At 60.3% G+C, this 27,918-nt stretch overlaps 15 protein-coding genes across 15 annotated transcripts in view; 9 read left to right on the forward strand and 6 right to left on the reverse strand.

Annotated features, from left to right (window-relative positions):
* Positions 1 to 255: 255 nt before the first annotated feature.
* SPRG_14126 (hypothetical protein) lies at positions 256 to 1,961 on the forward strand (the record flags this gene model as incomplete). The annotated part of the gene is made up of 7 exons (XM_012352994.1): positions 256 to 539; positions 584 to 715; positions 771 to 911; positions 958 to 1,095; positions 1,153 to 1,539; positions 1,585 to 1,653; positions 1,707 to 1,961. Exons 1-7 carry the CDS (start codon positions 261 to 263, stop codon positions 1,959 to 1,961), a joined length of 1,401 nt encoding a protein of 466 aa, XP_012208384.1. The 5' UTR covers positions 256 to 260.
* A 330-nt stretch (positions 1,962 to 2,291) lies between these two features.
* On the forward strand, positions 2,292 to 5,191 carry SPRG_14127 (hypothetical protein). Its single transcript, XM_012352995.1, has 7 exons — positions 2,292 to 2,530; positions 2,583 to 2,746; positions 2,806 to 2,995; positions 3,049 to 3,111; positions 3,157 to 3,408; positions 3,463 to 3,678; positions 3,722 to 5,191. Exons 1-7 carry the CDS (start codon positions 2,324 to 2,326, stop codon positions 5,129 to 5,131), a joined length of 2,502 nt encoding a protein of 833 aa, XP_012208385.1. The 5' UTR covers positions 2,292 to 2,323; the 3' UTR covers positions 5,132 to 5,191.
* Positions 5,192 to 5,456: 265 nt separating this feature from the next.
* On the reverse strand, positions 5,457 to 6,920 carry SPRG_14128 (hypothetical protein; the record flags this gene model as incomplete). Its single annotated transcript, XM_012352996.1, has 1 exon — positions 5,457 to 6,920. One exon carries the CDS (start codon positions 6,918 to 6,920, stop codon positions 5,457 to 5,459), a length of 1,464 nt encoding a protein of 487 aa, XP_012208386.1.
* Positions 6,921 to 6,986: 66 nt separating this feature from the next.
* SPRG_14129 (hypothetical protein) lies at positions 6,987 to 8,225 on the forward strand (the record flags this gene model as incomplete). Its single annotated transcript, XM_012352997.1, has 1 exon — positions 6,987 to 8,225. One exon carries the CDS (start codon positions 6,987 to 6,989, stop codon positions 8,019 to 8,021), a length of 1,035 nt encoding a protein of 344 aa, XP_012208387.1. The 3' UTR covers positions 8,022 to 8,225.
* A 29-nt stretch (positions 8,226 to 8,254) lies between these two features.
* Positions 8,255 to 9,898, reverse strand: SPRG_14130 (hypothetical protein; the record flags this gene model as incomplete). Its single annotated transcript, XM_012352998.1, has 1 exon — positions 8,255 to 9,898. One exon carries the CDS (start codon positions 9,896 to 9,898, stop codon positions 8,480 to 8,482), a length of 1,419 nt encoding a protein of 472 aa, XP_012208388.1. The 3' UTR covers positions 8,255 to 8,479.
* Positions 9,899 to 10,057: 159 nt separating this feature from the next.
* Positions 10,058 to 10,806, forward strand: SPRG_14131 (hypothetical protein). The gene has a single exon (XM_012352999.1). It carries the CDS (start codon positions 10,099 to 10,101, stop codon positions 10,717 to 10,719), a length of 621 nt encoding a protein of 206 aa, XP_012208389.1. The 5' UTR covers positions 10,058 to 10,098; the 3' UTR covers positions 10,720 to 10,806.
* A 412-nt stretch (positions 10,807 to 11,218) lies between these two features.
* SPRG_14132 (hypothetical protein) lies at positions 11,219 to 11,957 on the forward strand (the record flags this gene model as incomplete). Its single annotated transcript, XM_012353000.1, has 1 exon — positions 11,219 to 11,957. Exon 1 carries the CDS (start codon positions 11,292 to 11,294, stop codon positions 11,955 to 11,957), a length of 666 nt encoding a protein of 221 aa, XP_012208390.1. The 5' UTR covers positions 11,219 to 11,291.
* Positions 11,958 to 12,754: 797 nt separating this feature from the next.
* On the forward strand, positions 12,755 to 13,363 carry SPRG_14133 (hypothetical protein; the record flags this gene model as incomplete). Its single annotated transcript, XM_012353001.1, has 3 exons — positions 12,755 to 13,037; positions 13,086 to 13,215; positions 13,268 to 13,363. The coding sequence occupies 3 exons, from the start codon at positions 12,755 to 12,757 to the stop codon at positions 13,329 to 13,331; spliced, it is 477 nt and encodes a 158-aa protein (XP_012208391.1). The 3' UTR covers positions 13,332 to 13,363.
* On the reverse strand, positions 13,287 to 14,244 carry SPRG_14134 (hypothetical protein; the record flags this gene model as incomplete). The annotated part of the gene is made up of 5 exons (XM_012353002.1): positions 13,287 to 13,570; positions 13,617 to 13,834; positions 13,886 to 13,931; positions 13,977 to 14,135; positions 14,188 to 14,244. The coding sequence occupies 5 exons, from the start codon at positions 14,242 to 14,244 to the stop codon at positions 13,370 to 13,372; spliced, it is 681 nt and encodes a 226-aa protein (XP_012208392.1). The 3' UTR covers positions 13,287 to 13,369.
* Positions 14,245 to 14,722: 478 nt separating this feature from the next.
* Positions 14,723 to 16,531, forward strand: SPRG_14135 (hypothetical protein). The gene is made up of 7 exons (XM_012353003.1): positions 14,723 to 15,299; positions 15,357 to 15,465; positions 15,515 to 15,594; positions 15,640 to 15,781; positions 15,825 to 16,068; positions 16,119 to 16,258; positions 16,307 to 16,531. Exons 1-7 carry the CDS (start codon positions 14,742 to 14,744, stop codon positions 16,483 to 16,485), a joined length of 1,452 nt encoding a protein of 483 aa, XP_012208393.1. The 5' UTR covers positions 14,723 to 14,741; the 3' UTR covers positions 16,486 to 16,531.
* A 21-nt stretch (positions 16,532 to 16,552) lies between these two features.
* SPRG_14136 (hypothetical protein) lies at positions 16,553 to 19,549 on the reverse strand (the record flags this gene model as incomplete). Its single annotated transcript, XM_012353004.1, has 13 exons — positions 16,553 to 17,018; positions 17,068 to 17,386; positions 17,437 to 17,561; positions 17,603 to 17,670; positions 17,713 to 17,791; positions 17,841 to 17,951; positions 17,995 to 18,078; positions 18,134 to 18,229; positions 18,275 to 18,427; positions 18,472 to 18,681; positions 18,726 to 18,814; positions 18,858 to 19,014; positions 19,079 to 19,549. The coding sequence occupies 13 exons, from the start codon at positions 19,547 to 19,549 to the stop codon at positions 16,557 to 16,559; spliced, it is 2,424 nt and encodes an 807-aa protein (XP_012208394.1). The 3' UTR covers positions 16,553 to 16,556.
* A 357-nt stretch (positions 19,550 to 19,906) lies between these two features.
* On the forward strand, positions 19,907 to 24,289 carry SPRG_14137 (hypothetical protein; the record flags this gene model as incomplete). The annotated part of the gene is made up of 6 exons (XM_012353005.1): positions 19,907 to 20,957; positions 21,009 to 21,098; positions 21,147 to 22,152; positions 22,202 to 22,425; positions 22,455 to 24,124; positions 24,175 to 24,289. The coding sequence occupies exons 1-6, from the start codon at positions 19,923 to 19,925 to the stop codon at positions 24,287 to 24,289; spliced, it is 4,140 nt and encodes a 1,379-aa protein (XP_012208395.1). The 5' UTR covers positions 19,907 to 19,922.
* Positions 24,290 to 24,625: 336 nt separating this feature from the next.
* Positions 24,626 to 25,580, forward strand: SPRG_14138 (hypothetical protein). The gene is made up of 6 exons (XM_012353006.1): positions 24,626 to 24,773; positions 24,818 to 24,911; positions 24,964 to 25,027; positions 25,080 to 25,140; positions 25,196 to 25,306; positions 25,363 to 25,580. The coding sequence occupies exons 1-6, from the start codon at positions 24,639 to 24,641 to the stop codon at positions 25,507 to 25,509; spliced, it is 612 nt and encodes a 203-aa protein (XP_012208396.1). The 5' UTR covers positions 24,626 to 24,638; the 3' UTR covers positions 25,510 to 25,580.
* SPRG_14139 (hypothetical protein) lies at positions 25,553 to 26,336 on the reverse strand. The gene has a single exon (XM_012353007.1). It carries the CDS (start codon positions 26,288 to 26,290, stop codon positions 25,571 to 25,573), a length of 720 nt encoding a protein of 239 aa, XP_012208397.1. The 5' UTR covers positions 26,291 to 26,336; the 3' UTR covers positions 25,553 to 25,570.
* A 1,111-nt stretch (positions 26,337 to 27,447) lies between these two features.
* SPRG_22339 (hypothetical protein) overlaps positions 27,448 to 27,918 on the reverse strand; it is a gene marked incomplete at both ends in the record, with an annotated part of 648 nt that continues 177 nt past the window's right edge. Inside the window, one exon of the mRNA XM_012353024.1 lies at positions 27,448 to 27,868. Coding sequence (XP_012208414.1) covers positions 27,448 to 27,868 — 421 coding nt within the window. The remainder of the gene's footprint in view (positions 27,869 to 27,918) is intronic.

Consider the following 27,918-nt stretch of genomic DNA (forward strand, 5'->3'; position numbering starts at 1 on the left):
AGCTCCGCGCAAAAGCACCTCGACAGAACGTCCCACTGTGCCCTCCGAGCCCGTCGACGACGCGCTGGTATGTCATGCACCGGCGGTCTCTTGATGGGCAGCTCCAACCCATATCGCATTCGGTTAGCTTGTTCGTTCCTACTCCCACTACTCGCTTTTCATGATGTGGGAAAGCATCCTCAACAAATAGACAGCGATGATCCCACTACGGATACGCCCGCCGGGCGAAACGCCGTCGCCAGTCGCCGGTTTCGTGCAGCATGTCGGCGCTACTTCTCTCGTGGCTTCGGTCGACGGCGCAGCTGCCGCGGTCGGTCGAGTGCCTCGAGCGGGATCTCAGCAATGGGTACCTCCTCGGCCACATTCTCTCGTCGCTCGAGCTCGAGGCGGCGCCCGAGAGCTACGCCGACTCGGCCAATCTCGCGTCCGTGCTCCTCAACTTTGAACGCCTCGAGAAATCGCTGCATGGCGTCGGGATTCGACTCGCGCCTGACACTGCGCGCAACATTATGATGGAAAAGAAAGGCGCAGTCGCCAAGGTCGAAAAGTCGCAGCGGCGTCGAGGCCTTATTTTACACTGTAGTTGCTCATGCAACTCAAAGAGCACGTGGATCGCAAGGAAGCGTCGCGGCCCCAGCGCATTGAGCCAGCGACGGCGTCGTTGCGCCCGCCGCCGGATGGTAGCCACCGCCATATGCCCGCGCCTGATATGACAGTACACACCTGCATCCACGTCGGTATTGCAGACACACAATCCTATATGCATGTAGAGCCCAAGGGATCGGTTTGTGGAGAATATCATCGCATCCATCGACCCGTCCGACTGGAACAACCACAACCGCGTCGATATGGCGATTCACTTGCGCAAATTTACCGAATTCATGTGGTCGGCGTCGGACGCAACCGCAGCCGTAGACGTCAACACCGGTGTCGCATTGCTTATCGTAAAGAATGTAGCACTTTGCCTCTGAGCACGACCATAAGCTCGCGGCCGCCCGCCGCACGCGCGACGACGAGCTCACGCACACGCATGAAAAGCAAGCGTTCCTCGAGCAGTGGTCGGCCATGGGGCGCGACAAGTGGGCGGCCAACCAGGCACTTCTTCGAGCCCCAATCGCTGCCTCCTTTTTCTCAACAGTAGAATGGAAATAGGCGGTCAAGCGCAACCGAGAGGCCGAGCAACTCCAGTTTGAACTCAGCTTGCGGGAGCGCCGGCGCGTTATCATTGCCCACGCCAACGAGGCCGCAGCGATGGACCTCGCCGACGGTGTTTCGAGCTTTGATAAAAATTTCAAGCGCCTCGGCATTAGCTCGGGCGACGACGACACGGGAGTGCGCTTGACGCCGGCCAAAGGCTCGGGGCTCGACCACCTCGTCGAGCTCGAGACCCGCGTCGAATCCTTCCATTTGCGTCCGTCCAGCAACATTCAAATGATGAAGGAGCTCCGCGACCGGCGGAAACTGCACCTCAACGCGCAGCGCGAACGCGCGAGCCGGCGCCGCAAGATGCTCGTGGACCAGACGCGCAATACCATTGAAGTACTATTTGAGATACTTGCGTATCCATTGATCGTGTGACTATAGATCAACCGGAAGCAAGAAGAGGCCGCGCTCTTGCACCGGCTCTTTATCGTGGGCAAGCGCCGACGCAGCGTGCTGCAAACGTTGTGGGAAGTGCGCCATGTCCACGAAAAACCAAGAACGAGGCCAACGTCGCCGCCACCGAGCGCGTCATCGCCTACGCCGCTATGATCGAAGCCGCGGCGGCCACGAGCCTGGGCGAGCTGCACGTCGCCGCGATGGCGCCGGACGCGGTTGCCCGGCGCGCAGAAACGCTGCGGGCCGCCGTCGACGAGGCGCGCGTGCACGACGAGCGCAAGCTCGAGGCGCACACGTTGCTTTGTAGTGACGTTCTCGACACCTTGCTGTCATTTGTGCACACAGTTGTCGTCCACCGGTAGACAATATTGGTGGATGTACAATCCTGTCACTGACGATGCATATAGCGCGTCAACGCGTCAGCCGATGCCGGCGCCGCTGTACCGGTCGCTCAAAGCACAGTTTGTCTCGGGCGCCATCCGCGGACCGTCTATGGACACGACGCCGAGCGAGCGGAGCGGGTGTAGTAGCATCGAAGTCGACTACTTGCTGCGCGACTACGTCCGCAACGACGGCGTCTTTGGCACACCCGACATGGGCGACCCGCCGCCGACGACCGACGTCGACGCGGTGGGCGTTGCAACGGCGTCTGTTTGCACTCATTCTATTGTAGATCCAAGCGACCATCCATGCGCTGGCGACGACACCGCCTAGTGAGCTCCTCATGACGTCGTGGCCACCGCTCGCATCTACATTGTCCCGACCGCTCCTTCTCTGCTGGTACGCCAAAGACAGCAATAGCAAAGTCGCAAAGACGCTCGCTGCAAATACGGGGTTGCAGCTGATGACCGTTGATGCGTGCGTCGATCGGTGTGTCAAGCTGAGCGAGCGCGGCAAGCCAGCTGCGGGTGAGAAGCCGTTGCCCCTTGAAGTACCCGCCCCATTGAGCGTTCAAAAAGTATCAATGTATCAATGTAATGTAGGTGGAAATGGCGGCGCTCGGCACCAAGATGACGCAGGCGCGGGCCAAAGGCGGAGTGATCCCGGACGCTGTCGTGTCCGATATGGTATGCAAAGCGCTCGTGCACGTCTTTACACAAGCCGACGCGGCGACGTTTCTCGGCGTGATCCTTCTCAACTACCCTCGGTGCGCTTGATACATTGATAGACTATCATCGATCATCTTGCCTGTAACGATGACGCTAGCTCCAAAGAGGAAGCCAAAGCGTTCGAGGTCGAGATGCTGAAGCGTTTCCATGGTCTCTCGGACACCGAGCTCGCCCTTCGAAGCACGCAGCTAGTCGCATCCTGGGACGAGAAGGTTGTCGTCACGGAGGGCGCGCCACTCTCGAGCATCGACTGGGCGCTTTTCCTCGACGCCAGCACCGACGCGCTGGTCGCTGATGTTGGCACAGATGCTGCCAAGAAGACGTGCTTGCTCGCGCCGAGACGTGGACGACGACGACGGCAGCGCTGACTGCATTCTGGAAGCCGCTTGGCTGCGCCTTCACGGTGCGCAAGCATTGGATAGGGTTGTACCAAGTGAACGATTCGTAGTTGAACACTACGACGACGCCCGCGCTGGCGCTGGACGAGACGCTGCAGGCGCTGCTTCGGCTGGCGCCAGACGCGCATCATATCTTGCTTGCGACCGACCCGGACAGGTTTGTATCGGCGCTGACAGCGATGAAAAACGACCGCCGACGGACGATGACACACCCGGAGCTCCTCGTCGTGCGCGATCGATGCGGCGAGCACTCGCTGCCGTGGGAATCGCTCCGGGATCTCGACGACGCGGTCAACTACCACGTACTTGACCTCGGTCTCTCTTCTCTCGTCTTTCATGCAAGAAACGTGCGGTAGGACGTGGAGCAGTGTCAAGTGGATCGTGTGCGGGCGCTCCAAGCCTTCTACGAGAGTTTGCAGAGCTTTTCGAGGCCTTTTCTGCGTCTCCGCAATCAGTTTCTCGCCGTCTTGGATGCCAACACGTCCCAGCAGACCGTCATTGACGCCGCGTTGCAGGATCTTGCCGCGCCTCGGACGTTTGCCTCGCCCAACGAGCGCCGCGAACATGTCCGCGTATGTCAATGTCATCGTCGCACTAGGATTCAACGTGATGTAGCGACGCGTCATGGCGCTGGAAGTGGACCTCGGCGACCTTGTCGACGCCGTTCGAGGCCCCGCCAACGCCTTTCTGCAGTCGCCCGAGACGTGGCACTTGTCAGTGGACGTGTTCCTCAAAAGTGTGGTCACCTGGGCGACGGCGCTGCTTCGCACAGAAAAGAAGCAGCTGCTGCGACGTCTCCGGCACTTGACCTCGTATTTCGAGCTGGTAGACCCCATCGCCGCCGTGTCGTCAACAGAGAACGACGCTGGCATGCATGTGGCCTTGGACGCGCTGCAGGCATTTCCGCCAACGTCGACGCTGCACGATGCACTTGATGACATCGTCGGCGACGTTGTCTCCAGCGCATCATCGGCCGGCAGCTCTCTGCAATCGTACGTTCTCGATACCGAGCGCGCGTTGTTTCTGCGCCGGTGCATCGGTGTCGTTCGCTTCGCCGACAACGTGGCACGCCGGGTGGCCGGCGCCGTCGACGCAGAAAAGACGAGCCTCGACAAAGCGCTGGTGGAGTTTGTGCACCAGGATTTTCGCCATATTGCCCATGTGATCGAGGCCCTTCGCGCGATTCGAGACGCGTCCACACCAGCAAAAGTGTGCTGGCCGCGCCTGCAGTCGCTAACAACACCGCTCGATGGCCACGGCGTGCACATGGCTCACCACAAGTGCTTTTTAAGCGTGCACCACTTGCGTTGGATCGTCCGCGCGCTGCAGGCAGCGACAAACAACAGCCAAGGACAGCCGCTGTCGGTCTCCGCGTTCACAGCAAGCATCGTCCAAGTGGCCACTGCGCAGTTGCTACCGCCCGTCTGGACGTCGTACCCGGCGGTGGCCAACATGGCGGTTGCGTTTGCGACGGCCGATGCCGTCGACTGGCGCCGCCTGCTGCTCTCGCTCGCAATAGCACAAAAGCTACCCGTGCCTGACGTCCGGGACCTCGAAACGCTCTGTGGGCACTGGCGCACCCGTCGGACGCTGGACGCCGTCGTCGACAAGGCGGCGTTTTTGAGTGCGCCACTGTGGTGCCACGACTCGGCGATCCAGCATCTGCTGCACGAGTTGTTTGCAGACGCGGCGACGGGCGACGTGGCGGTCGTTCCGTTCCTCTTGCACATGTGTGCCTCGAGCCACCCGCTGGACGTGCTGCCGCCGTGCCATGCCAGCTTGGCTCGCTTCTCGCGGGGCGTTGCCAAAGCCACGTATGTCTTGGACCACTGGCCACCCATGAACGAGAACGCAGGTGACGACCTGGCGTCGGTTCCCGCACTGCTCCACGCGTTCGCTGGTGTCCATGTGCCCGAAAGTGACGACCCTTCGGTGGCTTTGGTCGACGCACACGCGCTGCAATCCAAGTTTGCGCTGCTCAACCCCTACGTCTACTTGGTCGAGCACGAGGATGCATCGTCATAGTGCCTTCTCGAAGGTTCCACGACTTACTTTATACCTGTTGTAATACATCATCATACACAAGTCAGAAACACTCGAAGTCGAAGACGGGTGACCGACCATCCTTTTCTACACATGGGCGCCACGTGGGCGAGAGCTCGTCTGAGAACCGCCCGCTGCATGGGAAGCGACACCTGCAGCGGATGGTTGATAGCGCTGGCATCCTGACATCCGTGCACTCGATGGCGCATGGTGCAAGTACGTGCCGTTGGTTGTCTCTCTCGGAGCGACGCGTCGGCAATCACCCTCAACACAGTAGAACAAAGCACCCGTTGTTTCCTCTTGGGTCTTAAATAAGGAACACACCCGACAAGGGCACAACGTCGGTTTGCTCCATGCTGGTAGTAGCCTTCGTTGGCTGGCTCTTCTTTCGCTTGGTAGTAGATTTTGCGACGCGGGTCGTGCGCCGAAGCGTCTTGACGACCGAGGACGCGGTCGCCTTCCCGCGCACCCGCACGGTCGGCGCGTCGTCTTCCTCGACGTCGAACCGCTGCTGGATGGCGCGCCAGCGCTTCCGAATCTGGTCCGGGTACCGCCCGGGCAGCATGGCGGCAATGTCCGGCCAGGCGTTGGTGCCATGGAGCCGGATGCCCTCGGCGATCACCATGTCGTCGGCTTCCGTAAAATGGTCGTATTTTTTGAACGGGTTGAGCGAGTCGCGGTAGCGCTGGCTGCACATGACGTTCGTGCGACCGGGCATGAGGTCTTGGACCTTGTGCCAATCCAAATTCGAGCGGGCAGTCATACCGCCGTCGGCGTCGGCGGCCACGACATACATGGCGAGCAGCAGTCGCCGGTCTTCCTCGACCGAGAAATGGCCCGTCTTGACGGTAGGACAGAGGTGGTTGCGCCACCGGTACCCGCACTGGTCGGGCGTGTGCCCGATCGCGAGTTTCTCAGCCACGAGGCGCCAAATGTTGCTCTCGTTCCCGGCCATCGTCGCCATGACGTCGCGCAGCAGCTCGTCTTCTTCCGGTGTCCACACGCTCGGAAACAAGTCGTTGTTGCACATGGTTTGGTACCGAATGAGGCACGACACGGGAAGGCGGGGTGGAAACCCGTGCTCGGTGTGCAGTGTGTTTGCAATCGCTGGCCAGTCGTGGCTGGTGGCAACGAGGCGGGCGAGCGCTTCGTCTTCGCGTGGTGTCCACGCACACGCCTTCTCGAGCATCTCCTCTTGCAGAATCAAATGCCGCAGCTGGCACGCACGCGGCGTTCGGTCGGCCAGCCCCGCCTTGGCGCGCACCCGCTCCCAATCGATGGACGACGTGCCGTCGTCATCGTCGAGCGCAACGATCGCCTTGTTGAGGCCACTCACCTCGGCGGGCTTCCACTTGCGAAACAGAAGCATCTTCGGGTCCGGGTACCGCTGCTGGATGATCGTCAAGTGTTGCACGTCCGGGTTGGTGTAGTACAGGCTCACACTACCGCCGTGGACGCGCGCGCAGGGTACTTGGAAGAACGCCGACCGCTTCTCACGGTACGCACCGAGAAGCCGCTTCTTCGTACCGCGCGGAAGCGTTTGCGGCGGCGGCTGCATTGCGAGATGCACCTCGGTGTACGTGACCCGGCTCGCGGTCGCGGCGGCGACCTTGTCGGCCAGCACCACGTCGTGGCGCCCGCGCTTCCGCGCGCGGATTGCCCGCAGCCGGTCGTGGATCTCGGCCTCCTTCGTGTCGCACGTCTGCACGTAGGCCTCGAGCGCGCGCACGTAGGCGAAGTTGGCGGCCAACGCAGCCTCGATCGCGTCCATCGGCCGACAAGATCACCAATGGCATGCCAACCGCCCTATCCGGCAAAAATCCGCGTTAGTATCCGGATGCAATCGCAACGGAACGGTCCGGCCGCGGCCGTCACGGACGCGCTCATCGCGAACCGGGCGTACATGACCGCGCTCGAAGAGACGCTGCGCGTGCTCGAGGCGCGCGAGCATGCGATCCAGACGCGCATCTGCGCGATTCGCACGAAGGCGCGGAACAAGGTCATCCACCCAGCCATGGCGGACGCTCGCATCCAGGCCGGGCTCGCCGCCCACACAAAGGCGGAAGCGACGGTCCAGTCGCTCCTCGCATGCTACGAGCCGGCGCCGCGCGTGGCGAAGCGCAAGCTGCCGTTCTTGGCTGCCGAGTACTTGGTGCAGAACGCGGCCGGCAAGGTCGTGCCGAAGCGGATACCACCGGTCACGTCCGTGTCCCGACACCTCGCTCCGTACCGCGAAGAGCTACGCGATGCCATTGGCGCTGCGCGCATCCTCGAGCGACGTGCGAACCACATCAAGCGCATCTTGCAGCGCCTGCCGCCCGAGCCGTCGGCCATGCAGCCCGACGACTGGGTCGCGTTCGTCGCCGAGCACGAGCTCTCGAAGCGTCCTTTCCATTACGCCCTCGCGTGGAACCTGCAGGTGTCGCCGCACTGGCGCCGCGCCAAGTGGACGCTCAAAGAGGACGAGGCGCTTGCGACGCTGGTCGAGACGGGCGCCACGTGGGACGTGATTTCGACGCAGATTGCGCGCGTCTGCAAGACAGCGAAGCGCCGGCCGCCCGTCGACTGCCTCATGCGTGTCGTAGCCCTCCGCGCCGAAGCGACGCGCCTCGCCGACGCCGGCCCGCTGGCCGACACGGTGGTCGACCACAACCCGCACTCGGACCGCCGTCTCCTCTGCGCCGTGTACATGTTGCGAGCACCAAGAATGGAAGCCACCAACTGGGCAACGATCAGCCACTTTGTCGGTTTGGAAGCGCGCATCTGCCGCGACCGCTACTGGACCACCTACCACGCGAAGATGGCGCGCGCCCGGCGAAAGCCCCGGCCAGCAATGATCGAAGACGAGGAAACGGAAGTCGTCTCTGCGTAATATGTGTCTTGTGCGCCCTTGTCGCATGTGATTTCTGCAGGCTCTCTCTGCTCGATGCTGTGGCCAAGGCAAGTCAACTTGATTTGTATCCCTTGGCTGGCGTCCAGGGATCGAGGTGTCTGGTTTCTGCGTGTGACGGACGGCGCCGGACTCTAGCACCCACAATAAATGCGTCGATGCTGCAACTCGGAGCTAGCTCGTGGCTACCCCGCTGGCGTGCTACCAGAATCGTACTCGTAGAAATACTTAAGATGAATGACAAGAGGAAAATGATGCTGTGCTGGAGTTCGAAGCCCTGTCCGCAGAAAAGTCACGACGCACGCGGGTATGCACGAGGCGTGGAAGCACCGAGAACGGCTCGGTCGACATGCATGTACCGTCCCTGCTTCGCACGCCCCCATCTGCAGAACCCTTGCTCGCTCGCAGCAGAGTGCTCGACGACGAACACGAACGCAAGGCTAGAAACTGATGTGTTTGGGACACGGCGTCAGCGACTGGGCCGTGGCGTAGTTGATCTGATTGCGGCGGAGGTCAATGAGCTCGAGCGACGGCCCAAGGCGGCGAAAGCAGTCCGCTGTGCACGCATTGAAAATGGCTCGACACCCGTCGTTCTTGATGCCGTTGGACTTGAGGTCGATCGTGACGAGGTGCTGGAGCGCACCCGCCAAGAAGGCGTGGGCAACCGCCTTGCCGCCGCGATCGCCAACGAGGTTGCCAGCAAAAACGAGGTGCTGCAGCTTGGGTAGGCCGCCACTCGAGAGCGCCTCAAAGAGCTGTATGAGCGCCGTCGCGTCGAGGCTGTTGGCCCGCAAGTCGAGGCGTGTTAGCAGACCACACGCGCCTTGCTTGAACGCCTCGGCGAGGGACAGGACGCCCCGTAGCTTGATGTCGTTCCAGGACAAGTTGAGCTCCATGAGGCGCGGACAAGCGCCTGTGAGGAGCGACTTGCCGAGCTCAATGCATGCTGCCTCGCCGATGCGATCGCCTTTGCATTCCTCGACGTGGCGGAAACGTTTTAAATTGACGGTAAACAGTGTCTTGAGCTTCGGGGGGGCCTTTGGGTCCGGGGGGGGCGCCAGTCGTAGAACAAGAGCCGTCGCTGTCTCGAGCTGCTCCTTTGGCACGACATGCGGTGGCGTTCGGATCGCAGGCAGCATGCCGCAGTGACGTCCGAGAGCGTCAGCAACGTCGATAGCTGCTGCAAGCGCGTCGTCGCGGGTATCTTGAAGCCGGCGGCTCGCGATGCTTTTGGCAATGTCGGTGATGGGCAGCGTCGGTGCGGACGCGATTGTAGCCAATGCTGGCGCACCTTCTGCTGCGTGGAGAACGCTGAGCCGGTGCAGGCGGATCTCGGACACGACCGTCATCCTGGCGTCTCGCTTTTGTTGCTGGAGATCGCAGGCGGCGGCCTTCTTTGCCATCTTGCGGGCTACCTTGCGGTTGCCGCGGCGCTGGAGCTTGGCCTTCTTCTCGCGTTTCATATCGAGCTTGCGTGTGGCTTCGGCAGCGGCGTCGGCTTGGATTTTGGCGGCCTTTTGAGCTTCGTACGCCGCTTTTGCTTGCTCGTACGCGACGTCCTGCTTCCACTGGAGCGTCGTGTTGGTGCGGGACGCGAAGCGCGATTCGCGTGTGCCCACGACAGCGCGCGCTGCTGCGGTCAAGCCGCGCCCGAGCTGCGTCACAATGTCTGGCGGCTCTTCTTCCGAGCTCGACGAGCTCAGAGACGAGCTCGACGCGCCGTCGTCACTGCTACTCTCGTCGTCGTCATCGTCGTCGTTATTGTCATCCTCGTCGTCGTCGTCGTCGCTCGAGTGCCGAAGCAGCTGGCTCAGCGTCGTCTCGTCGTCGTCGTCGTCGTCGTCGCTGCGGGCACTCATGGTCGTTACGCGTCCGAAACCGCCGCCGTCCACCACCGTCCGTTGCCGCACCGGCTCTATTGATAGACCGCAACAACGGCTGGTATTATCTAAAATAGACTCGCTTTTTATAATCAATCCAATCGGAGCGATCGGAAGATGGGCTTCAGTCTTTTCTCGCGCGCAAAGTTGCATACTCAAATTTGCACCCTTTTGGAGATATGCCATCGCTGCCACCGCGCCTCCTCTCGGTTCTCGTCGCGCCAGCACTGCCTCAAGTGCTCCACGGCGCATCCGCAATCGTTAGCCTCGGCACGGCTGCGTTCACCATCAAGTACCTTCAGACCACGAGCTGCAACCCGTTCGTGTCGGTCGTCAGCAAGACGGGACCGTTCCAGTTTCTTCTCGCTTCGGCCATCATTACGGCGTGTGCGAGCGTTGTTTGGATGCACAAGGCCCTGAAGCACCGACAGTGGTACATGGAGAAACGGCTGCACATCATGGCGGCCGATGTTGTCGCGTTCGTCTTGAACACGTGCGCCGGCACGGCCATCAATTTCTCGGCTGCTAGCCAATATGTGTGTTCAAGCCGGTACGCGACCGAGCTCGACGTCATCTGCGACGTCAACTGCGGGGCACTCAACGGCGGTCTCGTGGCCGACGGCATTCTTGTGCTTCTGCTGTTGTTTTCCGTGCTCTCGACCGGCTACCAGCTGCACTTGGCCGACCGCCGCACCATGTTTTTGGTGCAGACGCCGGCGACCAAGAGCACCACGTTCATGGAGACGCCGCACTCGGACTGCCTCCACGTCGAGCTCGACACACCGACCATGGCCGTGTAATTCCAACGTCGTCGTCTTCTACTATAGAGATCGTCGGGTAGCGATGCGAGACGACCGTAATGTGCAATCCATGTGTTTATTTCTACTACTGGACTGGATTCGCAAGGCTGATAGAGATAGAGGAAGCGAGTGCGAGGATGTTCACGCTGTGGAATGAAAGCGAGGCGGCGTCGCCCTCCACAGTAGTATTGAGAACGTCTCGCATAGCGACCTACACTACGACTGGGCTCTTGAAACGCCCTCTCTGTCCCATCTCTTTTAGCCTGAGAAAAGCCAAAGAACGTCTAGCCACGAATCGGCGTAAATAGGTGTCGACGAGGTACACTCAACAACGGCCCGACGGGACACGAAGATAGATCCGAGTGCTTTGCCAACCTTGCCAGCACATCCAAATCTATCATTCTAAAGATACCCTTGCGGCCTGTCTAGCAAGGGCGCTAGATTTCAGTTTCAGGTGCCCGTGCCTTGATCGAAAATAGTTAGTATACTCCATTCAAACCACCACTTTGCCTATCAAACCACCACTTTGCCATTCAAGACGCCAGTTTGCCTTTTGCTCTCGACACGCAACCATGTTCGCAGCCTCGACCATCGCCGCTCGTCTTCGCGCCATCGCCTTGTGCCCGTGCCTCCCCGTCGGCCTCCACGGCCTCACATCGATGCTCGCACTACTCGCGACGAGCTGCGTCGGCCGCTACATGCAGTCGACGTCTTGCAGTGCATATGTTCAAGAGATTAGCGACATGGACGTGCCCGAGCTCTCGTTGACTGCGGCACTCATCGTTGTCGTGCTCAGTACCGGCGGCGCCTTTGCGGCTGCGTACCGCACCGCACTGTATGTGGCTCACCGGCCAATCGTGCTTGCGCTCAACCTCGCGAGCTTGGTGTTCACACTCGCTGCCAACGCGTCACTCGCCAACTCGTATGCAAGCAACCACGTGTGCGGCAGTAGTAAGCACGAGGTAGACTTGGAGGTGCGCGTTCTCTGCAGCGTCAACTGTGATGCGCTGCGTGCAAGCTCGACGATGGCGGTCTTTGTCGCCATGACGCTCTTTGTGTCGCTTGTCGTTGGCACGTACCAGCACTCCACGGCGCCCCGTCTTCTGGCTGTGGAGAGCGCTGGGACGCCAACGACCAAGTTTGAGCTCATGGAGACGCCCCGCATGACGGACGACGTCGACGAGAGCGCGTCGATTGCCCTCGCAGTGCCCCTCGACGCGCCCACCAAGGCTGTCTAAGGCGTTTGTCACTTGTAGTAGTAGTGTCTACCCTCTGTTGCATAAAAAATAAACGACGACGCGTGTGCGTTGACGTGTGTGTTCTTGTCGGAGAAGCTGCCACGTCATCCACATGGCTGAGCACGATGGATACACTGGTGGCTCTAGGATCCAAGGCACCTTGATTGCGAGACAAGGGCGCTTCGCGTGGAGAGTTCTGGTTGCGTGGTGGACGATCGTTCAAAGAATCCATTGTACGCAGTGTCGCTGTTGAACCGTTTCCGTGCGCTGCCTCGAAGCGAGGGTTTCCCAAAGGGCCGTTATTATGAGTCATGACGGCGTCGATTCAACAAGAGCAATTCACCAACAAGTTTAAGGCGTGACGTCGCTCGAGATCGTGGAGAATAGAAATGAAGAATGAAGGAATATGACGTGCTACAAGAATTTAACCCAGACCTAGCTGGGGCGACTTCATTGCTCAGCTTCAACTTGAAATGTAAGCAGACCTGCAAGCACGAGTCGTGTGGAGCGCGTGGGCAGTAACCCCAACAGGGTCTGTTGTCCTCTCGAGTTCGCTGAGAAGAAAGATGGCGGCACCGCGAGTGGCGTCCTCAAGTCACCTCGTTGCCATACCCAAAAGGCGATGACTCACGCAAGTGCGAGCTGGACTGGCTTTGGGCGGCGGCCCCGTTGGTGCGAACTTATGTTAGTCGCTACCGCGTATATCGCGATGGTGAGTTTCAGAGCTATTCACAGGACGGGCGTTTCCATCGCCAACTTGTCCCTTGCTTTTGAGCACAAGTGAATCCCTCGACTCGATGGAAGGACTCTCGATCTCTGCGATGAGCGTCGGTCGCCGGGCCCTCTCGTCCCAAGGGCCCGCCCTCGCACGGAGGTATCAAGGCGCTCCGCTCAAGACCAAGCCAGGCTCACTGGACCGTAGCAACTCGTTGCGTTCGAGCCGCCAGCTCGAAGCTTCCAAGTACAAGCTTGCGGAAGGCTGCTGCCTGAGCGATGACAACAACGAGGCCGACGAGCACAAGTACCCTGAGCCGACGCGCATGTACCGACCGAAAGAGTGGACGCCCGAGGTCGAGGAAGGTCGTTTATGGGCCACCAGCATGAGGTTGCAACGAAATGCTTGTGTAGCGTTTCGCATCCAGCAGACAGGGTGGCGGGACATTAGCGACTACCGGGCCAAGTACGGCGAGCCCGAGCGCTGGGAAAACGGCTTCATTCGGTGTACGCGCGTCAAGGCGAGTGGCTACTACACCTACTGGTACACCGCCCACAACAAAGCAGACGACTGCAACTCCAGGTGACCTCTGTAGGCGCCAGTTTCGCGAGTGCGACGACAAGTACCTCAACAAGGTCAAGGTGTACGAGTACAACTAGCTTTGCCTTGTGTATAAAATGCTTTATTCCTCCGCAGCCTAGTACGCATAAACAGCGTACAGCACCGCAGCAACAAGCACGACGAGCGAGGGCAAGAGCATCCACAGAGGCCAAGCAGCCGCCGGTGGGGCAGTGTCGGCGGCCGGCGGGACGTCTTTGGCCGCGAGCAAGTGGCCGCCCCAGCGCTTCTTGTCTTGGTCGCGGGCCAGCGCCTGTTTTTCTTTGCATTGCGCAAGCGCCTACCGAGTGTATCGCATCGACGCGCGGTTACGCGAGGTTAGTTACCGCGCGGATCGCCTTGTCGTTGGGCTGGAGCCGCGCCGCCTTGGCAAGCACCTTGGCGGCGCCGTCGCTGTCGTTGTTGTGGAGAAAGGCTTGGCCTTTTCGGTACAAGGCCTTGACGCTGTCTGCATCAATGGCCAGCGCGAGGTCGCAGTGCTCGTGGACCTTGGCCGGGTCGAGTAGCGTCTCATGGAGGTAGCACGCTGCGAGGTTGAGATACACTATCAGACGCAGCGACATGACCCCCTGCAAGACAGGAGGCAGCATCGTACCCGGAAGCCGCACGACGTTGACAGCGTCACGGTGCTTGTCCAAAAGCTACAGACTTCGTCTCGCATAAATGCTATCAGCCGAACACGGTACCTCAAAGGCCCACGTGCCTTCATCAAACTCGACGTGGAAGAGCGCGCGCTCATAGCAACGGACCGCCGCCGCGTAATCGCCGGTTTTTTGCGACGTCGCGCCGGCCTCCTTGCACTCGGCAGCCATCTCGACGCGCGTCTCAAAGATGCACGAACGCTCCTACATGCACGCTACATGGGACACGAGAAGAAAGCACGCTCCTCAGACATACGCGAGTCAAGAGCTCCGCGATCGGGTCGGTCGGCGTCGTAGTCGTCGTCTCGGTCATGTCGCCTTGCCTCAAAATCCAAGTACGGACCAGCGTTCGTGATCATCATTCTTGTCATAGCCACGCTACTTACACCCAACTTTAGCTCGGCACTATGAGGACCTGATGGCATCATACGCATCAAGTCGAGTAGCAAGTGTATGAACACTCACAATTTGAAGTATGTGATATCTGTGGTACGGTGCCCACGCGGCGGTGCCTTTTAGTTCGCGGTGAAAACGAACGATTCTACATCGGTTGCGTGTGTTTAGATTACTGCATCGGTGGACAGGCGTTCATACCACAGCGCTCGGGTTGGACTCGACCCCTCGCGTATGCACTCAAACCAGAAGATCAATTGGATGTACACGGACGGTGATGCTCTTGGACTGTGAAATAGTCCAACATGGGTCGTAACTTCAATCCAATGGCGGTTTGTTTGGTTCGCGCGGAAAGCCAATTTTGACTTGTCCGGATAGCGACACCGACCGACAAGCAACGGCAGCGAGCTTTGCACGATGGCCGACGAGAAGTGGAACTGGGCCGAGCTCATCAAGATCAAGAGCGAGCCATCGGCTGCGAGCGTCGTGTCGAGCGTGCCCGATGTCCCATTTCGCGAGAGCGCGCCGCCGCGGCGCAAGGCCAAGCCCGCCAAGACGCCCGCGCCGTACACCAACATCTCGCAGCCGCAGCCGCTCGCGACGATCGGTCTCACGGCCGAGCTCGAGAGCAACAAGTTTGGCTTTACGCAAACCAAAGCGGCGCCGTCGGACCTCGACATGTCGTCGGCCGAAGAGTTTTCCCAGCTGCGCGTGCGCGACCGCGTCATCTCGGCGGACGACATGCGCGCCAACATGGAGGGCCGGACGAACGTGCGCCTCGCGGAGCTCGAGTCCAAGCACTTGAGCCGCCTCGAGAACGAAGATATCGACTGGGTCACGATCGGCGTCGTTACGAGCGCCAGCCACCTCACGGCGCCGGACGGTAAAAAGTACGTCGTCTGGACCATCTCGGACCTCGACAACTGCATTGTGAGTCTCTTCCTCTACAACGATGCGTACGAAGCGCATTGGAAGGTATTTCTCCTCTTGTGTGAAGCACAACAGCCGTGACGAAGAAAAATGCTGCACTAGGGCAGCACGGGACGGCTCGTGGCCGTCATCAACCCGGTCGTGCTTCCGGCGCGCGAAAGCGGCAAGTTTGCGCTCAAGGTGTCCGACGGCCACGACGTGGCCATGATTGGTATCATCACTGCTCCCGCAGGCGACAGAACAGGACGCTCCTGGTCTAGGCACCTCTCTGGACTTTGGCTACTGCCAGAGCTACACCCTTGGCGGCCGGCAATGCAAAATCGCCGTCAACATGGCCAAGGTGCCATCACGGACTACGGTCGTGCGTCCTCTAAGATTCATGTAGTCGCGCTACTGCGTCATTCATTTGGCCCAGCGCCTCAAAGACGCGGGCAAAGGTCGGCAAGAGCTCAATTCGGCGCAGACCTTTCGAAATGACGTGTTCAAGGACGGCGACGGTGTCCGCAACCTCTCGTCCGGCTCGTACGGTACGCTTCTTACGATCAAGGCGATGTCTTGATCGTGCACTAGCACCCGAACGTGCGGCCAAGAAGGCGGCGCCCAAGCGCAAGGCAGCTACGCATCGGCTCACGTCGTCGACGCCGCCGGCCACAATGGTCTCGGCAACCGGTGACGTGGCCATGCACGTCCACAAGAAGCACAAGTTGACGACGCCTTCGGTCGCCAATTTCAAGCCGTCGACGATCGACGATCTCAAAGCGTCGCTGGCCCAACCACCAGCGAAAGGCTCGTCGATGGCGCAAAAGTCGATTGTGTAGGCGGATGACGTGCGTGCGTCAATGGAATCGCATCATGGCGGCGTAGGGCCAAGATGCTTGGCATTGGTGCCAAGCGCAAGAATGCCAACCTCATGCAGTTCATGACGCAGCACCAGTCCTCGACGCCAACGACAACGTCGTCGTCGTCGTCGCGCCCGGCCGTGCCGCCATCGCCCCTTGCAACATGTACCGAAAGACGCCTCTGCTGCATCTCTCTTGAGCATATCCATGTAGTGCCCCGCCGCGTCTCGGTGCCATCGGGTCGCCCGGCGTCCGTACCGCGACAAGTGTCGGCGCCGCTCACCGGACGATCGGCCAACGTCGCTTCGCTGCGCGCCACGGGCATGGTGGCCATGGACTTTGATGCACCCGGCGTCCCGTCTATTCTGCAAGCCAAGTCCCGTCCTCGCTAAACGACCGCTATGACCGATGTACTAAATACTCCTCTTCATGTATCAAGTCGCCATTGAAAAAGAAAAACTGTTCATTTGGTCCAATACTGGAGCGTGGGCAGGTGTACATCCACGGCAGTAGTGCCGAGCTTGCACGCGGTAGCGACGACGTTGAGGCTGATGGCGCGGCCGTGGAAGACGAGGTCGCTCGTGTCGGCAAAGAGTCCAAACGAACGGACGTGCTGGACCTTGCAAAAGCCCGCGTCGTTTAGATAGCTGCGCAGAATCGGCAGCGTAAAGCCCGCCTTGTGGTAGTCGTAGGCATCGACTTGGCCGCCGTAGATCATGCGCGTCACAAAATGCTGCTCCTCTAGCGTCAAGGTTGGGTCCAACAGCAGCGAAGCGAGCACGCTCAAGTCGGGTACGGACAAGTAGAGCGCACCGCCCGGCAAGAGCAACCGGAACCACTCGGCAAGCGTCGTGGCGACTGCAAACGATGCGTCCGCGCCGTACCCAACGTGTTCGAGCACGTGCGACGAGTAGATGGCTGTGACCTAGTAGTACGCAATATCATATCTTGTCCCATTCTCTCGCATCGCTTACCGAGCTGCTTGCGAATTGGTGCAACGATTGCATATCGCTCAGCACATCCGGCGTCGCGGCGCCGGCGTGCTGGATGTTGACGAGCTGCCAGCCGTCGCGCTGCGTGTGGCCGCCAATGTGAAGCAAGATCGGCGCTTTGTCTCTCTTCTTGAGCGCCCGGATGGTTCGTGCGGTGGTGTCCCGTGTTGAATGCGCGCAGGACGTCGCCAAGGGCACGGCGACGTGCGCGGGACGCTCACCCTTGCGATCCCACGTCGCCACCATTGCGTCACCAAAGTACGAGGCAAACGCTGACGTGTCGAAGAGGAGGCTCTGTGTCCTACATCCCGACGATGCTGACGACGACGGAAGGAGAGCTTGGCATCGCACCGGTGGCCTTGCACAGCATCGCGGAGACGACGACGGAGTGCATGCGACTGCGCGAGCAACACTGCCGTGTCTTCGTACTCTTTCAGCGAGTGGGTCGTCATGGTCGCGTGGAGCTCGTGATGCAGCTACTCGTATAAGCCACCGATCGCACGGTCGTGGCATGTACCGAGGCCGTTGCGGAGCTGCCGGCGCGATTGTTCATGCGGTCGCCTTCCAACGTCACGACGGGGACACCTTTACGACGTCACAGGACGTCCGACGAGGAGAGTACTGTACCTGCCCAGAGCGCATCGACGAGCGTCGTGTGACCATTCTTGATCGTCGTATCGAGCACGACATCGGCGGCTTGTTTGACCTTGTATTCCACATTTGTATCAAGTTGATACAAACGTCGGGACAGGTACCCACGTATGATTGATCCATGGACTGAGCGCAGTAAAGACAAGCCGACGCGATCCATCGACGCCCTGTGCGAACGCTTCGCCCACCAAGTTGTCGCGGGCGGCCTCGTGCCCCTACCGCTAGATTCTCGCGTCGACATCGAGGCTGGCGTTCTACCGGGTACTGCATGAACCAGAGAACGCTCGACGGCACCCGACGGAGCACGCGCATCCAGATGCCAAAGAGCGTCGGGTCCATTTTCTACCGAAACGTCGGTCATCGTGTACTACGACACGTCGTTGAAGAAAGCACCGACTTGCCAGTTGCTAAAGGTCGCAAAAACGAAGGGCGAGGCAGGCAGCTTGGCGTCCTCGCGCAACGGCGGGGCGTGCGTCGTCACGTGCAGCATGAGCTAGTCGACATGCACACGCCGTCGGTCGACTTGAGCGAACCCAACCTGCTTGTGGTCGTTGACGATGTAGCTCAGCGGGAGGTACACGAGCTTCTCCGAGAAGCCGCTGGCCATGCGTGGCGGTGCCGCGATCGCGTCCACGACAAAGTAATCGATGAAGCTGGCGCCAGTCGTCTGCGGAAAGCCAAGAAAACTCACCTACGCCAAGATATGGACGATATGGAGATGGCAGTGGTATCGACCTGGACCGGCGCCGGGCGATGGCTCAGGATTGGCAGCCCCGAGTGCAGCGTATGGCCGTTGAGATCGACCAAGACGTGGATACCGTGGGCACGGATCGTCTCCGCGGCCTCCAATGTACTCATGCCTGTGAGCGATACCATCGCATGGACCTCGCCCGTGATGTTGGAGCGCCACCAGCTGCCTTGGTCCGAGAGCGCAAAGCAGTAGACCTGCAACCGACGGTGGCTCGCATGTGCCGACCAAGATGCCGTACCTCGAAGCGAGGATCGCGCTGCAGGTAGGACACGAGGCCCCGCACGAGCGTCGCGATAGGGTGCAGGCCAAAGTCGGACGAGACAAACCCTACGATATGGTCCGGGAGACGCGAGTGACGACGACGTAGTACCGAGTTTCAGTTGCGTGGGCGACGCCGTCGTGTCGCAAGGCAGCGGCATCTGGTGCGAGGACGTCTGCACCGCGAGGGCGAGGCGAGCGAACGCGAGCGTCGCGGCCGGCGAAAGGTCGTAGCAGTCGGACGCGACGATGTTGGAGATGGATGTGCCCTCCGCTTGCCACGTCAGGAAGGTCACAAAGACACCGCCCACATGCACGTCATTAGCTATGTACCTGCGACAAACTGCGGAGCACCATCGCGTGCACGTGGTCAGCAACATGCTCGTGGTCGGTCCAGTTGGCAACCCAATTGCGTGCCTTGAAGAGCTTGATCACGTCGTTGCTCAATCGCTTCTCGACGATCGCGACTTCGTAGGCGCGGAGCGCCTGTGGCATCTTGAGCTGGCCCAAGTAGCAGTCGCCCAGATGGAGCCACATGGTCGCATGGTCGGGAAACCAGCGCACGCCGGCGCGAAACGTTGCGGTCGCTGCCGGCAGATTCCCGAGCGTATACTGGGCAACACCCAAGAGCTCGTAGGCGAGGCTGCGCTGCGCATCATCGTGCGTTGGCGCCGCGAGTACATCGCGCGCTGCGCGCTCGAGGCCAGCCATGTCGTTGGCGCGGTACCTCTCGCGCATGGCCTCGTACGGCGTCATGGCCATGGCCATGGCAATCACCAGGATGAGCACGGCGAGGACGCGCATGGCAGGACGTCGTTCCATCCGCGCTTCCCCAAGAAGATCGCGGGTGTGTGGCCACTTGAGCGCGGCTTGTGATTGGCCAAAAAACCGTTTGCTCACGTCGTTTCACCAAAGTGGGTGTTCTCGACGTCAACTTTTCTATGCATCCTTGTCGCAATGGGAAAAACGTGACTTGGGTACTATGCTACTCTCCACCTCATTGGCTGAAATGCAATCTTTCGCCGCCGGCCATTCGCCAGCTAATGAAAAAGATCGTTCGCATCGCTCATTGGCCAATGCCTGGCAAAAGGCGACGTGATTGGCCAGCTAATTAAGCGCAGCTCACCACCGCCCACCGCCGGCTGCGGCCAGTTTGGGATTCGTTACTACTCGGACGATGGCGTCGCCCGAAGCGACGCGGGCGTCCATCACGCAGCCCCACCCGGTGGACTCGTTCCGCCTCAGCCATGCGACCATGGAGTACGGCGAGCACCTCAGCATCGGCCGGCCGCAGAGCCCGGCCAAGTCGCCCAAGCTACTGCGGTCCATCTTCCAGGAGCACGGGCTCTCGGCGGCCGAGTGCATCTTTCGCGTGCGCATCTCGGGCATCCAGTGCCGCAACCTCGAGTCGCGCAAGTTTGGCGGCAAGTCCGATCCCTTTGTCGAGTTTTACTGGGATGGCATGGACATGCCATTCACGACGCCAGTCATCAAGGGCGATCTCAACCCGACGTACAAGGGCGTCACGATCGCGTTCGAGTACAAGGAAAGCGTCGCGATGCTGAAAGAACGCAAGTGCAGCATCAAGGTCTTTAGCAGCCGCACGTTCCAGAGCAAGACGCTCATCGGGTCGGCGGTCGTCGACCTGCTCTCGATCGCGACCGGGCCGGTCCATCACGACCACCACCTCGAAGGCTGCACCAACGGCCGCGTCGTCTTCAACTGCTACATGGAGCAGTGCAACAACTGGAGCATCTGCGTGAGCGACGTCGGCCTCGTTATGCCCGCGATCGGCAACGAGATCGACCGCCCCGAAGGCCACGATCTCCAAGAAGACTCGTCGCTGCCGCTCAAGAAGTACGCGGTCTCGTACAAGTGCACGATCGGCACGTCCGAGTCGTTCCACCTCGGCAACACGCTCAAGCCCGCCGAGCGCATTGCGATCGAAGACGTCGACCAGATTAGTTTCCAGTCGCTCGCGCGCCTCAAGGTCCTCTCGGCGCGGCCCATGTCCCGAACCTCGTCGACCTCGACGGCCGTGCTGCACGACGACGAGACGATCATGCCGCCGCCCGCGCCGTCCGCAGACTCGCTCACGACCATGAACGAAGACCCGATCCACGTCGAGTGGACGTCGGCCGCCGACCACCTCCCGGCCATCACGCGCTACTCGACCTTTGACGAGCTCATGTCGGCGACGCTCAAGCTCGAGGTATCATCTTGATAGTATTGCTATTGGGCTGCATGTTGTTTCTGCGCGTAGGTGCGCAACCTCTCGGGCGGTCGCGGCCAAATGTCGTCCGACACGGACAATGGCTTCTTGGTCATGTACGACAAGTACAAGAAGGAGCTCGTACGTTCTCTTGTTGGTCTGTCGCCTGTATGGATACATTGCTATTAGGCCGAGACGGACGAGGACGTGGTCTTGGACGCAGAGCTGCCCAACACGGTGCTCTTTGGCCAGAGCTGGCTCTCGCTCGAGAAGCTCTTTGAAGATGCGCTCCAGGAGCGCATTCGGCGGCGGCACGAGACAAAAGACCGCGAGTCGGAGCTGCTCATGCTCCAGATGCAGCTCGACAACAGCGTGACGAGCCGGTTTGAGCAAAATTTAACGCTCAAGGGCCACCAGGTCGGCGTCATCCACGGCACGATCCTCTTCACAAAGATCCCGGACGTCCGGCAGCTCCGAAGCGGCGTCATTTCCGAGAACGGCATCTCGTCGTCGTCCAGCGTCATTGTCGGGCTGCCGCAAAACCTCAAAAAGTCCAAGTCCAAGGTCATCATCCCGATCGAGGCGCAGCGCATTCTCGAGAAAATGCAGGACCTCATCGAGCTCATGTCGAATACGGCCAAAGACGACAAGGAAGGCAAGATCCGCAAGGCGACCAAGATCCTGCGCATGCTCCAAGTGTCGCACAAGGCGTCGATGCTCTCGTGGGTCTACGCGTCGTCGGAGGCGCTCGACGAGACCAAGGCGATTCTGCTCCGCTTGTGGCAATTTCTGCTCGAAAACATTCGCGTCCGGCACTACGCGCTGCGCAACATCTTTTACGAGCTGCTCTTTTACCTCGTCAAGCGCGCCGAACTCAGCGACTTGCCGCTGCTCGGGTTTGACTCGGTGACACCGGCGGCCGTCGGCCTCTTCCGCCACCAAGACAAGACGGCCAAGAAGGACCTTGAATTTGGCTTGAAGTTGCGCTCGATGCTCGTCGAGACCAAGTTCTGCGTCCTCCAAGCCGTCTCGGTGCGCGGCGTCATGAACAACAACTTTATGTTCTTCGTTGCCCGCATGCTCTCGGTGCTCTGCTTTCGCCTCCCGAGCTTTGGCGTCGAGCTCTACTCGCTCTGGGCCGAGTCGTATATGGAGCCGGTCGAAGAGCTCACGGAAGAATTCGAGATGAACGCGGGTCCGTGTCTTCGTCTCTATCTCGCGGGTACGATATCTTGGTCGATTAGATGCAGATCTGTTTGCGATGGATGGCCTCGAAGCGCACTTGGATTGGCGTCGGTTCCACAAGGCACTCTGTGACGCATACGGCGAGAAGGTGCTCAAGACGCAGGAAGACGACGCCGAAGACAAGTACGAAGTCGTCGGCGAGGCGTACCGCGCGCGGTTTCGCCGGCTCCCCAACGAGACCAACACACTCAACATCTTGCTGCTCGACCAATGGCTGTGGTACGTCCTCGACACGCTGCGGTGCTGCATCAGAAGATTGGGTGGGTCCACCTCCCGGGCTACGCGCAAGTGCTGAAAGTCTTCTTTCTCGAACTCAAGGGTCAAAAGTCGGGCTGGCTGCCGCCGACCTTGTACAAGCTCTCGTGCACGATGCTCGCCAACCCGACGATCATCAACCCGATGACCAAGTTCTTGCTCTCGTCGACGAACGTCCACGACATTCCCGCGGTCATTGGCGTCGTCGAGCTCCTCGGCGTGTGGATGTATATGATTCGGAGCTGGCGCGTCCGCCTCTCGTCGTACCGGCTCTCGCACCTCGAGAACAACGACCGCTGGAACTTTCACCAAGACGCGCAATACTCGATTCCGGCCGGCGACGAAGTCTCGCTCCTCCCGCCCACGTTTGATTTTCGGTTCCTCTGCTCGGCGCTGCACATTCTACTCGAGTCGGAGCACACGCAGATCTTGCTCACGACGCTCGAGTTTCTCTACAACACGTGGGACTGCTTTCCGGAGCGGCACGCCGACAAGCTCCGATCCGAGCTCGCGACGCCGTCGACGTTCTTCAAGCTCTTCCTCCATTGGCACAGCGAAGTGCGCCATTTCTTCCATACGCTGATTGCGTTCCGGGCCATGAAGGCCCACGGCTGGACGCAGCGCGGGTCGTCGTTTGTCGACACGCCGCCCCATAGCCGCCGGTACATTGACGCGGTTGGCGCCGACTTTACCTCGTCGCTCGGCGCCGATGATGTGCCGGCGGAGAAGCGATCGCGCAGCTACAGCGCGAGCAACATCATCGAGTCGGTCTCCAAGCGCCTCAGCTCCGTGTCGTCGTCGCCGCGCGCCATGTGGAGCTCGTCGCCGCGCCAGGCACAGTCGCCGACGACCGTCACCATCACGGTCGCGTCGCCCAATGGAAGCTACTCGCGCGGCTTCCACTCGGCGTCCAACTCGGGCGCCAACACGCCGACGGGTGGCGACTCAAGCAGCCGGCGCAGCTTCAACGAAGAGTCGGGTCGCAAGGACCGGAAGACGCGGTCCGTCTCGGAAGATTTCTCGCGCAAGGAGCTTAGCGGGTCGACGAAAATGGACCCAAAGATTCAAGTCGCGTACCATCGACTGCTCGAGTCGGTCTATGTGGCCGCCAAGGTCTACGCCGAGAAGCTCTCGGACGAGAAGACGAAAGGCGTGGCCTCGACGCCGCTCTCGACACCTGTGACGTGGAAGAAGAAGGGGTCGCTGCTCAAGCAAGGCTTTCTCTACAAGAACCAGTGGAAGCCCAAGTTCTTCTCGCTCCGAAACAACAAGCTCGGGTACGCCGACAGCGAGAGCGGCAATGTGAAGCGCGAGATCAGCGTGATTGGCGCGCGCGTGGGCGAGATGGCCAACCAGATCGACCAGAGCAACGGCAGTCGCACGATCCTCTTCAACTGCTTTTACGTCGACAATGGACCGACCGCGCGCCTCCAGCTCTGTGCGCCGTCGTTTGACGAGCGTCGCGAGTGGATCGAAGTGCTCTCGCAGAACGCGGCCGAGACAGAAGACAAGCAAAAGGAAAAATCCAAGCTCAGCAACGAGCAGAGCGCCGAAGCCAAGTGGGACGTGCTCAACGACAAGCTGGAAGGGATCTCGGGCCTGCACACGGCGAGCGTCGAGAACGTCGCGTCGACGCTGCTGCCGTACACGGTCCAAGCCACAAAAGAGTGCGCACTTGATAAAAGCTCACGGATGTGCTCATGACGCGCGTGCGTAGGTGGCTCAACTTTCGCGTCGAAGCCATTGACATCGATTCACGCATTGCATCGGGCCAAGAGTTTTCGCTGCCGATCCTTATCTCCAAGTCGTCGACGTACGCCGAAGACGTCTAGTCCTGTTTCTCTCGACCCTGGCGCCATGATAGGCCAGTGCCGAGACGCACCAATCCAGCCCTCTTCTTGTTTCATTCTACTCTCTTCTCGCGTGCTACGAACACCAAGCCGCATCAAGTAGTGGCGGAGCTATATAGCACGGTGCTGCATAAAAGAGACTACACAAGCAGCAGCAAGATCTGTCCACCGTCGGAGGCCAGCGGACGAAGACCCCAGCAAAGGTCCCGGCGTCAACTGCGTGTGGCCTTGACGGCGAGCGTGGCAGCTGCCACGTCATCCGGATACGATATGTGCCGGATACGCCGCGATGACCGGATACGCTGCTATTTCCGGATACGCCGCCCTTGCCATGGACGCGAGCACGGTCCGCATCGGCGTCGTCGGCGACTCGGGCGTCGGCAAGTCGTCGCTGGTGCACTTTGTCTGCCATGGCGCGAGCCTGCGGCAGCCTTCATGGACGGTCGGCTGCACAACCCAAGTGCTGGTACGCGGCTGGCGACGATGGCGGCGCATCGAACACCTCTGTAGATGCGGCCCAACGAGACCTTTGTCGAGTTCATCGACGTGGGCGGGCACCCGCGGTACGAGCTGAGCCGCGCCGCCTTTTACCACCAGCTCCACGGTACGTCTGCGATCGACGTGGACGGTGCGACGACAGACGCTGCCATGGCTAGGGCTTGTCTTTGTCTACGACGCGAGCAACAAGCGGTCGTACACCAACGTCAAGAAATGGATTGCGTAGGCTTCGAATATGCCGTCGCCGCACCGAGTATGGTGGCGTACTATGTAGGGAGCTCAACGCTGCCCAGCGCGTGCGCGGCGACGTCTTTGCGGACGCGCGCTACCAGTCGGTATGTGCGAAAACGCATCATCCGCGAAGCGATAGGCGTTCCATTGTATGACTAGGTGCAGCAGCTTCCGACGCTCATCATCGGCAACAAGCACGACCTTGTCACGCCATCGACGTCGAAGCGGCCATCGCCCATGCAAGACTTCAAGATGGAGGCTATTGACGCCGTACGAACGTGGTCTCGTGACACGATGATTCGCCTCTGAACACGCGAGTTTTGTAGAGTGCGCTGCAGTGCACACTCGACTGGTCGCGCTTCAACCTCTTCCTCGATCGCGCCGCCGCGGCCATGCACCAGCCACTACCGACAAGCGACTCGACGCCACGGGCAACGACGCGTAGCCACGCGACCAAGCACGCGTGGTGGTGACGCGTCGACCTAAGCGACACGCCTGTCTTGTCGAGGACGAGCACAGATGAAAATAGATGTATTAAAACTCGATCGATCGGTGGCTTGGTACACGCTCGGCCGGGTGGTCGACGTCGAGCTCAAAGTCGGTCGCGTCCGACTTGCGATGCGGCGACTGTCGGCGGTCGAGGTCACTGTACAGCTTTTGCTTGGACCGCGGCGAAAGATACGTGCCTTGGACCGAGTAGTCGACGATGTCGGCGCTCATCGTCGAGTCGTTCAGCGGTCGACCGGCCGTCGACGCATACGAGTCGTCGCGCGGGTTCGGCATGCGTCCATGGCCGGTGGTGTGGTTGGGCGACTGGAGGCTCGCGTACGGCGCCTCGGCGTCGTGCAGCACAAAGCCATGGGGCCCTGCGGACGGCGGGCGGTACAAGCCCGGCTCGCTCGTGCGGCCATACGTCGAGGCGTTGTACGGGTTGGGTTGCTGCCACGCGCTCGAGGACGTTGTCGACATGGACAGCTTGTGCTGGAATTGCTCGTCTTGGAGGCGCTGCGCCTGCTCGCGCTGCTGGCGCGCGATCTGTGCTTCCTCAAGCATGCGGTCGCGCGCCTCGGTCTCGCGCTGCTCCTGCATGGCCTCTTCGGCGTCACGGCGACCCTTGGCGCGGGCGCGGCGCATGCAGATGCAGAAGCACACGACGAGGAGGATGAGGAAGAAGGCGACGCCGCCGATGATGATCCACCATATCCAGTCGTCGAGGCCCAAGAGGCCCTTGAAGATCGTCTGGCCGCCGGTCATGCTGCGTGGCGCAATGGAGGAGTGAGCTCGGATATGCGACTCTGCGACCGATACAAACGCAGCCTGGCTCGAGGCCGTTGCATCTTCATAAACTTCGATGTTCGCTTCGAGGGGGTCCCCTCCATGCGACACGCCGGTACTTCCGTCGCACCGGCAGTGCCACCGTACCATTCAGCGTCGCTCCCTACGCCAAATGGCCTCCGTCTATCGGGATAGATATGGTCGACGCCATCGTCGGGGTTGGTGGCGAGAACCGCGTGGTAACAAGGCGAAGCGTCGTGCTGGATATGCTACATGGAATGGGTCCCCCCATGTAATCTGCAGGCTGTCTATGAAGTTCGAACTTCGATTTAAAATTTCCTGCAATATAATTTTATTACTTTTATATTTGCATAAAGAAAAGCAATAGAAACGCACCGTTTCTTGAATTACATGCTACAGAGCGCTGATTTTTGGCGCCACGACCAAAGGTGCCGGCCTCTACGGACCGTCACGTCATTGGCTGCGGTCGGCCGCTGTAGCAGCGAAGCGAAGGACTTGATGGCCAAGATCTCGCCCCCATTGACGCCAGGCAAACACACGACGATGGGTTGACGAGCACAGGGAGATGTGCCACCTCAAGCAAAGGGCAAACTCAGAAAGCCCAAGCTGGTCGCGGACGGGACAGCCAACGCGAGCGACGAGCTGCGGTGGACGTCGCTCACGTTGGTTCAAGGAGTCGTACTCGCAGGTTGCGCCGATGACACGTACCTACGCTACATGAGTGGTTGGATTTCGTCTCCATATTTTTGGCTACAAATTTTTGACGCCACATGGGATCGTTCAAAGCAAAAGCTGTCCATGTCGGTGGCGCGCCGTTGCATCTAGGCGCTTGGCTGACGCTGGCGTGGTGCTCCCATCAACCACAAGCTTTCAATACCAGCAGTCTCCACAAAGCTACTTGTACCGGCCAAGGGTAGCACTGCACTGAATTTCAAGTGCGTTGGAATGCACGGCATCTTGAAGAAGCTACTTTATTGACGTTGTCTTTCCGACGCCCGTCGTCGTCGCCGTCGTCGTCGTTTTGTGTCACCGCGGACAGAGGAGGTGGAGTCGTACCGGCGCTTGCGGCGGTGCGGAAGTTGCTGGCGGTGGCGCCGTCACCGACGTCGTTTGTCTTAAACGACGACGCGACGGAGCGCGGCAAAGACGCGGTCGACGTCGTCGGTGGTCGTTTGCCAATTGCTGAACGCCGCGCGCATCGCCCACGTGCCGTCGTAGCACGTTGGTGTCATGAACGCGTCGCCCGTGTCGCGAAGGCGCTGTAGGAGGTCGAGCATACTCGCTTCGTTCGCGACCGCATCGTTGGCAAAGGTAAACAAGACGATATTGAGGCGGACCGGCGCCAAGAGTCGAAGCACGTGCCCGAGCTCGGCCTCGATACGCGCGCCAAGGGCGCGCGCCCCATCAATATTACGCACGACAATGTCGGCGTGGCCGTCACGACCGTACGCTGTGATGGCAAACCACGCGGCGAGCGCCCGCCAGCGCCGCGAATTTTCCGGTGTCAAGTGCACAAAACTGGGGGTCGTGCCATTGCTGCCGAGGTACGAGGCGGCGGCGTTGGAGAAAACGCGCACTTGGAGGTC

The sequence above is a fragment of the Saprolegnia parasitica genome, assembly GCF_000151545.1.
Source record: "Saprolegnia parasitica CBS 223.65 unplaced genomic scaffold supercont2.112, whole genome shotgun sequence".
In the NCBI taxonomy this organism is placed as follows: domain Eukaryota; phylum Oomycota; class Saprolegniomycetes; order Saprolegniales; family Saprolegniaceae; genus Saprolegnia; species Saprolegnia parasitica.